General features: G+C 35.7%; 1 protein-coding gene across 3 annotated transcripts in view; it reads right to left on the bottom strand.

Annotated features, from left to right (window-relative positions):
* LOC103461464 (polyprenol dehydrogenase-like) overlaps positions 1-13197 on the bottom strand; it is a 40256-nt gene that overhangs the window by 19296 nt on the left and 7763 nt on the right. For 2 of the 3 annotated variants that reach the window (XM_008403769.3, XM_008403763.3), the window contains exons 2-3: positions 5693-5913; positions 4572-4679 (exon numbers count right to left, since the gene is read on the bottom strand). In XM_008403769.3, coding sequence (XP_008401991.2) covers positions 4572-4679; positions 5693-5798 — 214 coding nt within the window. In that variant the 5' untranslated portion in view covers positions 5799-5913. The remainder of the gene's footprint in view (positions 1-4571; positions 4680-5692; positions 5914-13197) is intronic. The other variant, XM_008403774.3, reaches the window with a different exon arrangement.

Raw genomic sequence — 13197 nt, 5'->3', positions numbered from 1 at the left:
GCTTTAGAAAAACAGGATAAAACAACACTGTTCATATGCAAATTTCAGAATTGTACAACCCTAAAAAAATGTGATGAATCCAAAGCACTGGATCTGAATGATACATCTGGCTTTTGAAGTAATTGAGCCACTTTACAAGAAAGATGGATCAAAAATGTTTTTAATAAAGGCGAGGTACTCACAAGAATCCTTAAAAAGGGTGAAATTAGAAACTGGAAATTATAGGTTGCTTTTGCAAAATTAAAACAAATCTAAAATGTTTATGTAATATGTGCTTTTATGACAAGTGGATGGGTTAACTATTTTAGATTTGTCTTAATATATATAAAATTTAAAAAGATTTAAACTGACAATAAACAAATGAACAATTCCATATTTTCTATTAGATTTATGCAGAATTTATTTCACAGTGGAACAAAAATGTAACAAGTTACCCAAACCTCACCAAAATCCCCAAATCATGAGCCTGCAATAAAAAAATGTATCATTTGAAAAATATACAGTACTACTATTTTTTTATTTTAGTTGATGAAAAATCTTGCATTTTAAACTTGAAACTAAAAATATATATTTCAATAATTCTGAAAGAACTTTTTCAGCCTCTGACTGTAGTGTAATGAAAAACTGACATAATTAAAAGTAAAAGCACAAATATGTTTATTTCTGTTTTTATCTTTAATTATGTCAGTTTTGATCCTCTATGTAGCTTAACGTGAAATGGAAGTGGAACATTTTTGGATTAACTAAGAGATCTTACATGTACCTCTTAAATTCATCCAAAAAAAAAAAACATCAAAGCAACCTAAAGTAAAATGATGCAGAGACAAAGACAAAAAGGAGTGAGACAAGTGTCTCTAGCTGGACTACACAGAAGAAAAATGCAATTACTGGACAACTCATCTTAATTTTAGAACGATAGACATTCAAAACAAAACTAAGTATGAAAAACGTCACGAGTTAGTCTGCCAAACAAATACAACCCAAATCAATACAAACGTCAGGAAATTATCATTTAACAAAATGCGACGCCATAAAAATATCTGAATATTTAATCTGATGTAAGAATTTGCCACATATTGACAAACAAACTTATGAAAACACACACACCAACAGTTTCACTTAAACCTTTACAAGGCAACACACACATTCACATTTCCTCTCTGACACACTAATCTCGGATTATTACACTTGGCTTTTCAAGGGCACAGCATTATTTGCCCCGATGCACTGTGGTTCAGTCAAGGCTCACGCATGCGGCTTCTCTGCATGAAATGGCACAAGGGTCACACAAACACACAGGTAGCAGACAGCAGAAGGTCGGAGTCTTTCAGTCCTTTAGTTTTATTCTTTTTGACAATCACTTAAAAGGCACATTAATAAACAGATGTTACACTACAGAAAATCTACTGAGCTGTTTCCAGACAAAGCTGCTCGATAAACTTCTGTGCAACCATTTTTGTTCAGAAGTTGTATAACAAACAAATCAGTCGACACAGAGACCAAGACAGAACATTTTTGAAGCACATTCACATTGTTTTGTGGATGAATATTAACACTCAGCTTCCTGAACACACCGTTACAATTACAATGGTGTAAAATGGTGATGGAAGCATCCTGCCACTGGAATGCTGTCCTTCATGAGTTACCAAAAACAACGATGAAAAGAAATACAAGGAAATCCTAGAAGTTAGAACTTGCAAAAAGTTTAAAGACTGAAGGGAAGTTCACTTTCCAGTAGTATTCAACAATTACATGTTTATTTAAAATATTTGAAAACCATTTATAAATTCCTTACATTACAGAATTACATGATATCTTGTTGTGTCCTGTCATATAAAATCCCTGTAGAGTATTTTGAAGTGTATAGCTGCTCTGTGACAAAATATGAAAATGTTTAAAGGGTATGAAGTTTATTGGAATGCACTACAGATAAGCTCTGCCATGATACAGAAAAAAAATGGGCCTTTGGAAAGATAGTTTTTGTAAACACAAAATTAATGCATCTCACCTTGTTGGACTCCTGATTGCCATTAGAGTTAAGAAACAACAGAAACAAATACCTGAGCTGGATTTAGGGTAAGTGCTCAGCATATTCTTTATCTAGTTGTCAGAATACAAAAACTGTCAGGTTTTATTATTTAGCTGTAATGAAATGTTAATAAATGAGAGGTATGATTTCTGCTCCTTTCGCTGTTGACGATATATTTGCAATATTGACAGAGCTGCCCCATTTAAGACAGAAACATTTACAAAGGGGAGTTTTAAAACAAATTGTGCAGACAGGTTTATGAAGTTCTGACAAGTGCAATCTGCTCGCAGTGACATTATTATCCATCAAAAAAGATGTGAGTCTTGAACTTGTGCATGAAATACCTGCGAGAGGCATTGCAAGATAAGGAGAATTTATCAGGGACAGGAAAAGGAAGGAACATGTTCATAGGGATTATTTTTGTCTGATACGAATGCAAGACATCTTTTACAAACTGAGTTCCTTAACCATGAAAAATAACTGCAGTCACTCGTGTTTGTTTTATTTTTTTCTGTTTGAAATCACCACACTATCACTTCTATGTTTGATTTCTGTTCCTGTTATCACCTACAGTGTCATTGGTCTTTTGAATATTAACAACAAAATTGCCAAAGGGATGAATGAAGATATTTACACTAAGAAATTTGGGTATTTTCCAGAATGGATGGAAATCAAAATAGGGGATTAAAGATTATGTTAATTTAAATTCACTTTTACTTATTTTTCTATTAATACACGGGGATTTAAGGAAAACACTACCAGACTTTTAAAATGTTTGTAAGCAAAAAAAATAAGTAAGGAGCAAACAAATTATTTACCAACTTCATTTTTTTTAAAGTGAATCAATTAAGTAAACTGTGTATTGTTTCTGGATTAAACAGTATCTTTTTGAAATCCCACACTAATTTATTTATCAAAATAAATCAATATTTTATCTGATCCCCCAAGTTAAAGAATAAAAATATGATCAAGTGTTGTGTGGGTGTAACGTGACAAAATGTGGAAAAGTTCAAGGAGTTATTTTATTTTAGCGAGGCACTCTGCTAAAATAAAATAACTCTGCTCCATCACCACGGAGCAGAGGCTCAAAACAAACTCACCTCCTCCTCACACAAGCACTATGCTAACACTCTACCTGAAATATGCATCCACTCCATTATCAGAGCGGGATCCACTTTACCATAAATATTCACACTTCATGAATTCAGTTGGTGGATTTGCAATGGAGATACGTGCGCCGTTATCAGATGTGGGATTAGTCTAAAAATCACAAGGGATTGTCTGAAGCCGGAATAGACACTTGACTGAGTTCTTGTGTGATTTACTTATTCATCCATAGCACACTCTTCTATGTGGCAAATCTCATTATTGTACAACTATAATTCTAGCAAACACTGTGGCTTTCTCCTATACAGTCAAAGCATAATAGTGAATGTTGCTGATCTTGTTACAGTGTAGTCTCTGTGACTAAGAAATGTTTGCAAAACAGCAACAGTGCTACAAACCTCTGCAGGAAGGTTCATTATTTATTATTTGTTTTAGGAATTGAAACTAAATTCACTGTTCTTACATATGGCACACAAATAGAGATTTGCATTTTAACTGCAATCAGTATTTCTTTGTGGGAGTTTTTTTTCTTTCTTTTTGGCCACTAAAAATGTTGAACTACAAATACAAATTTTGATTGCATCCATATGTGGGCCTGTTAAGAGGCCAGTTTAACCACTTTGCACCACATTGGCTAATTTAAATTTAGACACAAATTGCACCTAATAACACTTAAACTAGGTAATGCAGAATGAGAGATCACACAATACACCAAACTGAATAGAAAACTATTTCTCTCAGACTCTCATATTTTCCTAGTGTGCAGCACAGCTTTTGAGAGTGGCTCCTGATTCCCCTTTTAGGAGCAATCTTGCTGTGAGTCATAAGTTGAACTGGCTCAGGTTGGGGAGACACCTGAGGGCAGATAGGAACTACTAAAGTAACCAAAAGACGAGCCAGCAGGTGGCAGATGAGTGAAAATCACCTTCGATTTTCACTTTAATGTAGACGCTCATGAAGCCATAGGAGTCCAGTGATTCACCTGTGGCTTGTTTTAGGTTTCTAGTTTTAATAGTATTTGTGATATTTGTTTGATTTTATTTGTGTGGTTCAGTGAGTTGAGCAGTCGCCATGCAATCACAAGAAGGTTCGGTTCCAGCTTCTTGTCAATGTAACGGTGCTTTAAGTGGTAAGTTTAAGTGGTCTGTTGGGGGTCATGTCTAAAGAAAAAAATAATATAGCTAGCAATATGACAATGGAAATACTGGTAGAGCAATAGAAAACTAGCTATATTTCAGAATTTTCATTTTCTGTAGTATCTTTTTTAAATACTATAACTCTATTCTTAAAAAAAAACTCTTATTATAAACATAATAAAACTATTAAAACTGTTATCTCTTTTACAACCAAAGAAATTAACCTTTACTCTGGGGATATACCTTTGCATATATGTGTTTGCATCTTCATCTGAGTGATGTGGTGCTTGATACTGTACCTATGATAACATGTGCTCCCAGTCTAGCCAAATGCCGGACCACCTCATAGCCGATTCCCCTGCTTCCTCCTGTCACTATGGCAACCTTGCCATCTTGTCTGGGCATCACTGGCAGAGTCAGAAGAGGACACATATATCAGATAGAATGTAATTTCATGTAAGAATTCCATATAACTAACCTACGCTGTTGACAGTCTACAAAACCCATTTTGACTTCAAGTATAAAATAACTAAATTATGGTCTATGTATATGCTAGCATATGAAACTGATGAATTTAATTTATTTTATTGATGCATTGTCAACTCACAATAAACATTATCACAAGACAGCTCTACAGAGCAAATAAGGGCCAGATATCCATTAATGTAGAATAATTTTCATTCAAACTCCATGAACTCTAGATCAGTTCATCAGTGCCAAGCTGTAAAAATGTAGCTTGGTACCCAGAGCAGGCAAAATTCTCTTTGCAATATCGGTGTGTGAAATATCGCAATCAGAGAGGAGAGCTTGGATGCAGATTGATATCGTGGACATCTGGCATAATATTGTAATAGGAATAATAAGAGTATTTCATGATACTTTTTTTCATAGAATAATCACATGATGTGCTGCTTTCACACATTAAATATGAGCAAATTAAATTGACCAACGGTGATTGTGGCCAAGCGCTTTCTTTGATGGACATGAGTTTATAGGGGTTTTAAATGTCTCCAAACCAAACCGCATTTTAAAAATTGACTATTTAATCGCAAATCCCCTTGGAACAAACAAAAACGCTTCGAATCGCACATTTTTATATTGGGTGTAATTAACAGGTCATCCCGGAAAATTCGGCAACATAATCAACCCAAGAAAACATTTTAAAGCAGTGTTTTCAGCCTTTTGTATAACCTAGCTAGCATGGCTACTTTAGCATAACACGGTAATTTCCGTGACAAAATAAAGTTAACGGCTCACTCACTGAATTAAAATTAGAATGGGCAGGGCAGCTTATGAATATGCATACATCCTCACGTTAACTAAGGGGACTCTTACATTACTGCTAGGAGTCGAAACAACGCTGAATAGCTAACAACTTGTCTAACATTTGGTGTAACAACTGAAATCGAAATGAACTAACCTGGAAGTTTTAAACGTTTGTTTAGTAGCTGATACAGCAGGACCTTAAACCCAAGCAGGTACAGCTTGATAGCAGGTACAAGACGAAACCGAAGGGCAGCCCACATCTTTGGCAGGGTGTGCAAAAGCAGCAGAAATCAGTCAATCTAGACAGGCAGAGCGATGCAAGCCTGTGGGACACATTCCAATACGACGTTTCTGTATCCTCGCCTCCTTGCAATTCTGTATGACACACAATTCGAATCCTGGTTAACTTTGACAATATTTTTCCATTGAAGAGTTGTCCCAAAAATATATTATGCCTTCAACTCTTCCCACAACTTGGCCGGACAGTTTGAAAACTGTGTCATACAGAGGAGTCTGTTTGATGCGCCTTCTCTGTAGTTCCTGCATATTGCTTCTTTCAGCTCACTGACTACCTCATTAACTGCTGCCAGAGAGGTCACATACTTCTGAAGCAACAGCCATTTGACACTCCAGTCTGATCCATAATTTCCCCAGACAGGCTTTAAGAGCGTGTGTCTAGAGCTGAAGAAGCCTCTGTCCGCAGCGCTGTTAGACTTTTGACTGACTGATGGTCTGGCAGTTAGCTTTTCCTCTCCTGGGATCATTTCAGTCTGTCACAACCATCTGCTCCTACTGGAGACTGCCATGATAACCGTTAAATAAAACCTAAAGCAAGAAGTGCCCAGCAAAATAACTTTTTCAAGTTTTCAACATGTCACAGCTACAAAATGTAATATTAATGGGATTTAAATTGATAAATCATAAAATGTGGTGCTTCACTGAAAACTACGGGAGAAGGGGGGGGGAGCATGAATCTTTTATTGTTCTTACAAATAAAAGTTTGAACAATGTAACATATTTATTGCTGCCATTTCCACTTCAATTCATTAGCTTTATGCATCTAATGATTCAAATGTTTGCCAATTCTTTGTATTGCAAAATAACCAAAGCTCATACAGATTTGAGAGTTTAGGTAAAAATCTGAAAAGTGTGGCATGGATGTTTATTTATCCCTCTTGATTCAAATGCTTAGAACCGACTTTCAAAATTGGTAGAGACATACAAGACTTCTTGAAGTAACATAGTATTTTGGTACATGTCTCTAGAACATCTAGAACCCAACTTTCTTTCTATTTTGTGCAAATTCTTCCCTTCAAAATATCCCAACCTGAATCTGACTGGATGGAGAGCATATTTGAACTGGAAAAATTCAACTCTTGACACATATTTAGGCATTTTGCCTAAAGCCATTAAGAAATGTTGTCTGAAAAAAGTTTATTGTTATTTAACACTTCATTATTTTCTTGTTTTCACAATTAGTTGAATGCTTTCTCAGCTTTTTTGTCAGCATAACGCATTCACATACTGCAGCAAATAAATGTTATATCCTTCAAGTAATTGGTGACTGTGCAACTATAATCTAATTTATTTAAAAGCCAAAGTGCCCACATTAGAGGTTTATTTCCATCCCTTAAAAGGACACCTGTTACTATAAATGGAAATCACAGTGTACTTTAAATTCTAAGCCAAAATCACCTGTGATAAATGTGTCAAGTGTACCCCCCAAGAGCGTAAATACGGAATACTGTATATATTAGCTTTTATGGAAGTTCTAAAATGGGGTTCACTGTGTATTTAGTGGTATATTTTGTGTTCGAACTGTTAAAATAGGAATGAGTAAGCGTTTTTAGAGGGGTGACTTAAATATATCCAGATTTTAGGTATTCACAGGCGATCCCTAACCCCTGCAAATACTGGGTTTCCATTATATCTGATGCAGTCTATCAGATATAATGGAGTGCATTTCTTCTTTCTGGTTGGAGCTGAGTCATAAGAAAAGCATTATCAGTACTGCAAGTTTAATTTCACTCATCCATTCATTATCTATCAGTCTTAAAATCCCTGAACTGTCACCCCAAGATGCTTACATGTTAGTTCATGGGTCAACGTGGACACCAGTGCCGTCATGATACTTAATGGGTTAACTTAATTAAAAACCTTTGCAAATAAATACCGCGCTTTGTATTACAGTGTACTATGTTGGTTTGTATTGTATTATATAATTTCTCCCTCTGTTTTCCATTCAGCTTGTTATCAATTAACCCTGACTAAATAGGATAATAATTGAACGTCAGATTAAAGTAATTTTGAGGAACAATTGAATGATTGTATAAAGAGTTGATGCATCTATATTACCAATAAACTAAAGAAGATTGTTTGTAGAGTTTTGGTAACGAAGATGGCAACATAAGAAGATGCATGACGACCAGATTTTGAAGTCATTTTTATTTATCACTTTTCTTTGTTAAGTAACAGAAATGGAAAAGAGCAAGAAGTCATCATGTTATAAAAAAAATCATCATTTGCAAGTATCCTCATTTGAAAAAATGTTTTCCTAAGTAATGACAGAATCTCTCAGTCCATATGTGAGTCATTCTCCAAACAGAAGCTTCCTACTGCTGTGAAATTCCTTTGATTTCTTGTACTGCTTTCATTCAGTCCCCTCACTAGTGATGTTAAAGGCTGTTTTAGCCATCCATGCCCAGCATTTATAATGTCTTCCCTATACAACGTTGACTATGGTTAATGATGTGAGCTAAGGATCATTACCTTAAAATGAAAGTCATCCTTTTTTCACCTTTTGCATTTTAACAGTAATAACCCAGGATTTAAATCCCTTCTTCCTTGAAAATTACTTCTGCCAGTCTGCAATTCTACATCGAATATAAATGGTTTAGTTTCCTCACTTTCTTTTTATTTTTGACAGCAAATGAAGACAAATAATCTTTCAGATCAAGACTTAAACGTAACTATTTGGAGTAACAAAACACAAAAGATAAAGTAGTGGCTGCTTCAGTTCCTTCCACGTATGCTTTGGCACTTTTTCATGTCCTTCTCCTTTATTTCATTCTTGTCTTATTTTTATTTTAATATTTATAAATTTTTTTCAAAATCAAAACAGTAATTTATCTGAAGATATAGTAGCATATTGAAATTTATTGAAAGATTTAAAGAAATACACATCAGGAATTCACATTTTAGAAAATAGTTTGTTACAAAACATCTAACAGTTCCCATAACATGACCTTTGCATTTTTGCAGTTTATGTTAGTTATAGTTTCATTTTATCTGAGTAAAATTCACAAATATTCCATTATTTACCAATATTGTGTAAAAAAGATTATTGAAAAAATGGTAAACTCATTTGCAGACAAAATTGTTGTTTCATTAGAGCGCATATTAATATGAAAATGGATAAAATTTGAGTCAATTATTGTGTGTTGTTTAGCAGTACAATTCTACCACTTTATTGGTGTACTAAACAAGTTAATTTGATAATAAGTGATGCTATTATAAATAGGACATGACACAGATGTCAGTTTCCCTTAGTTGTCCCTCCTCAAAATGGAAAAGACAAGAGAACATAGCGTTCAAGTAAGGAAGATGGGTGTTTAAGAACTCCAGTAACTAAGTACGTCTACAACTCATAATGTGAACAAAAATAAATCAATCAAAACCAATATGACTCCCATGAGAAAACATGCATAGGCAGACTGCAACAGTGATGGCCACCGATTGGCTAAGGAGACAGCTAAATAATCACTGAAATTCAAAGCAGGTCAACCAAGCTCTCCCTCATTTCAATATAATTACAATCATTTCAACTAAAGACAGGCTTGGGGCTTTCACTGTATGAAGCAGCCTTTTTTTTGTTCCCCTGACAGGGAAATAATCAGTATTAAGTTGTGTCTTGCCTACAGTCCAATAGTTAAGTTCGGGGCAGAACAGCATCACTGTCAAGCGGTTAGCCTCAGTTATTAAAGTCTGCTCTGGAAGGCAGACAAATAAGCAGTAACATAAAGAGAATGTACCATCATGAGTCTGCAGATGCGTGTACATTTAAATATGTGTGCAGTACTACTAAGGCGGGTTAAAAAGGTGTGTTTCTCTGTCTGGCCGTGTGCACATGCTAGTGTTTGTTCTGCAGCCTGAGAGGTTCAGGGGGTCAGCAAAGCGAACTGGCCTGCCATTGTTTAAAGGAAATCGCATCTCACGCATGACTGTAGGATGATTATTTAGGATGATGGGACATCAGGGAGCACACAGACACACACACTCACACACACACAACAGGATGAAGACACATAGGAGACAAGCTGGGAACAGTACATGACAGGAGGGTGTGTGATGTAAATAACATGTGAACACCATCAAAATAGCTCCAACCGACAGCCACCCAGTCCTTTATGACAGCTACAGGCTGACTGCAAAGCACAACTTGTCTTACTTAGGAATCCAGGCTGACAACGGCTCAGTGGGATTTTTGGATCTGCATGTGTGCTCTGACAGTTAAAATGTAATATTTACTTCAGGACTTGCATATCTGGGAAAGAAAATAATATTTTTCAATAACTTTTTGCAGAAAATGACTTTTGACGTGTCCTTCTTTTTAATACATTTGTTTTTGTGTAATAAAAAAAAAAAAGAAACACCAAGGGAGATTTGAGGTGTTGTGTCTGGAAGAAGGGAATTTGTTTGGGTGTGTCATGGGCAATTTGATCTTAGGAGTGCAACAGCCTGTGTGAATCAATGTCGCCTTTTCTGGCAGTTTGAGCTGCATCTTGCGCAGCTTTCCTTCAGAAGCTCCCTTCACTTGAGAAGCACAGAATCAAGGTTAGGCTTAAAAAGCTCAGGCTTTGACAGACAAAGCTGCCGGCTACATGGCGTTTAGCCAATAATGATACTCTGCATGTGCATATGCAAGGAAGCCTGGTCCCCAAGGGTTTTCTTGCCTACAACCTAAAAGATGCGTAGTGCATATGTTTTCAGCCCTCTGTCCTTTAGTACCCAGAGTAAGCCAGTCGCCTTCACTAGTCATCTAATACGTTCTTGTGCAATTTAAAGTTAATATCATCACAGTGGCTTCAGAGAACCTTGGTGAACAAACAGCATAATGAAGATCTACAAGGCTGGGATACATCTCCAGACAAGGGGATCAGACATAGTGTATTGCAAGATGGATTGAGCTAAATACAGAAAAAAAACTGCTTATGGCAAAGGACTAGAGAGAAGGTGAACTTTCCCCATTCAGGTGCCGGTTGGTACGCAAGTTTATGACCTGGTGTAGTTTCTCCACCACCAGTTGATTTCTCCCTGGGATGACAGAGTTAAACCCAATCACCGTACTAGTATGACGATAAACATGATACACTAGTATGTCTCATGTTTTTTGCAGTGACGTTTTTGTCTCCTAATCAACGGACTGTGTTGTGTGATGTCAGTAGCTCCACCTTAACGTACCATGCGGTTGTCTTATGGACCTATCAAACCTAAACATACAGCCAGAAGTACAATGAAATGGTTTAGATCAAATAATAATGTCTTATAAACCTGTGGTACATTGCAATAACTATGCTAAAGAAAGCTTGAAGATTTTCTATTTGTTTAGTTTAATGAACTATTCAGAAAACTAACACATTTGTGCGTAATGTCAGGGTCATAATCAAGACAATAATCTTTTGCACTTAGTAACAGAAAGAGATTTTTTTTCATTCAGACATGTATTATTTTTGGTTACTGCTTATTTTATAATAAATTGAACATAGTACTTATGGTACTATACTCTCTTGAAGCTCTTTGGAAACAATCCACTGTTAATTAAAGTGTCTGAAGGGTTAAATCAACCCACAGCAGTTTTGGTTTTATTTCATGACTTAGTTAAAACAGGAAAAGTCCATAAAGAAAAGTAGAAACAGAAAATCTTAGATGATTAAGACGAATGGGAATCCCATGAGAGGAGATCCAGGGCGATATTTATGCTCCTTAGATGACTGAGAGTTCACCAGAACACGTGGGTGGGTGGAAAAGGCAGTGGACTCCTGGAGAGCTGATTTGGAAGGTTTTGTGTCATCTGAGGCTGCTGCCTCTATAACTTTTCCAGAGGGAGAGAAGCCAAAGGCCAGCTTGTAAACACTGAAAGTGAAACTGAAATTCTTGCATGTGGGAGACCCTTCAACATCGTGGTCAAATGCAGCATGGGACCTGGGTCTAACATCATACAACACAGAGTTTATTTGCAGTAACAGTTCTATTATCTGGAGTAGTAACAAGAAGATGGCATCACCTTGAGCTTTTCAGAAATTTGAAAGCACTTGGAGGGGTTTGTGGCAAACAGCTAGTCAGACATAGATTGTTTTAGTTGACGTTTGCAATAAAAAAAATTATTCAAAATGGAAATGTAACTTCAGTGGGAAACAGCATCATGTTAAGGGATATTGACAGTCCACAACTCCACAACAATGTTACATTTTGTACTATTTTCTCTTTTTTTTTACTAAATGATGTCTGTTTCTACATGGAGCTATGTTAATTAAGCACTGAACCATCTGCGACTTGCCAGTGATTTTTGATTTTCCACCAGATTTACCACAAATACCAAAAATAAGTCCATATTTTTACAACACGTAAATAAACTATTACTGATAATAATGTTGCAGACCCAAAGATAGTTATTTTAATTAACTGTACTTCACTGTTGCTAAATTCTTGGTTTCTTGCTCAGTATGAAAGATTGCTGCGGTGCAGTAGACGTCCTTATATAAAGATTTTTTTACCCATCTTCATTAAATTAACCAGATTTGATTGTGCTGTATGAAAATGCATTGAGATATAATTTGATGTAAGTAACATGAAGTTGAAAGCTTTTCAGATATTTGTTAGTAAATCATTAAGATCACATAAGCCTAATTTTAAAATAACAAGAAGGTTTGAACTGTTTCTTTATCTGTAACAAGTTGTTCACAAAAAATAATAATCTAACATTGCCACTCTCCTGATTTTTTTCACTAACTGTTTAGTGCTATTGTTTTTTATATGTATGTTTCAAAATGTTCTTACCAGTATATAACTATCAAGATTAAATTCCTTCCACCTGCCTTCAGTGGATTTTAACTTGCCTTAAACTACATGTTTTTTTCTTCAGGTTTCAGATTGAAAAAAAAAAACTGCTTCGGAAATGTCAGATGTATCCAAAACCTTTCAACAGTTTCCTGAAATACACCTGGGGCAAGGTGATGATCCAACTTCATATATAGCTTAAAAATAAAATAAAAGACAGGAAGGACACAAATGAGAACAAAAAACTCAATATGGAAATTCTCATTTTAGGAAGATGGTATGGAATTTTCATGTTGTCCTATAATTCTGTTTTGTATAATTTGTGTGCTAATTTTTGGACTTTGGACTTAAAAACATCTTAGGTCTACTTCATCAGACACATACCACTACATTTTTCCCCTAAATGTCATCAGGGACGGGGAGTGGATGTCTTTCTATTAGTAGATTTAGAATGAGGAGCAGTGGGAGGGATATTTGCTTGGACCAATTAAGTCTGTCATTAACTCCCAACGACACACTCAAACACACACGCACACAAAGGAAAAGGTACACACACAATATTTAACACATTTAATTTAACACTCTGTTAGTCTCTGTTTGTGG

Source organism: Poecilia reticulata, chromosome 2 (genome assembly GCF_904066995.2).
Source record: "Poecilia reticulata chromosome 2, P_reticulata-male-v2, whole genome shotgun sequence".
NCBI classification, from domain to species: Eukaryota; Metazoa; Chordata; class Actinopteri; order Cyprinodontiformes; family Poeciliidae; genus Poecilia; species Poecilia reticulata.
This window is presented reverse-complemented; position numbering and strand designations above follow the sequence as displayed.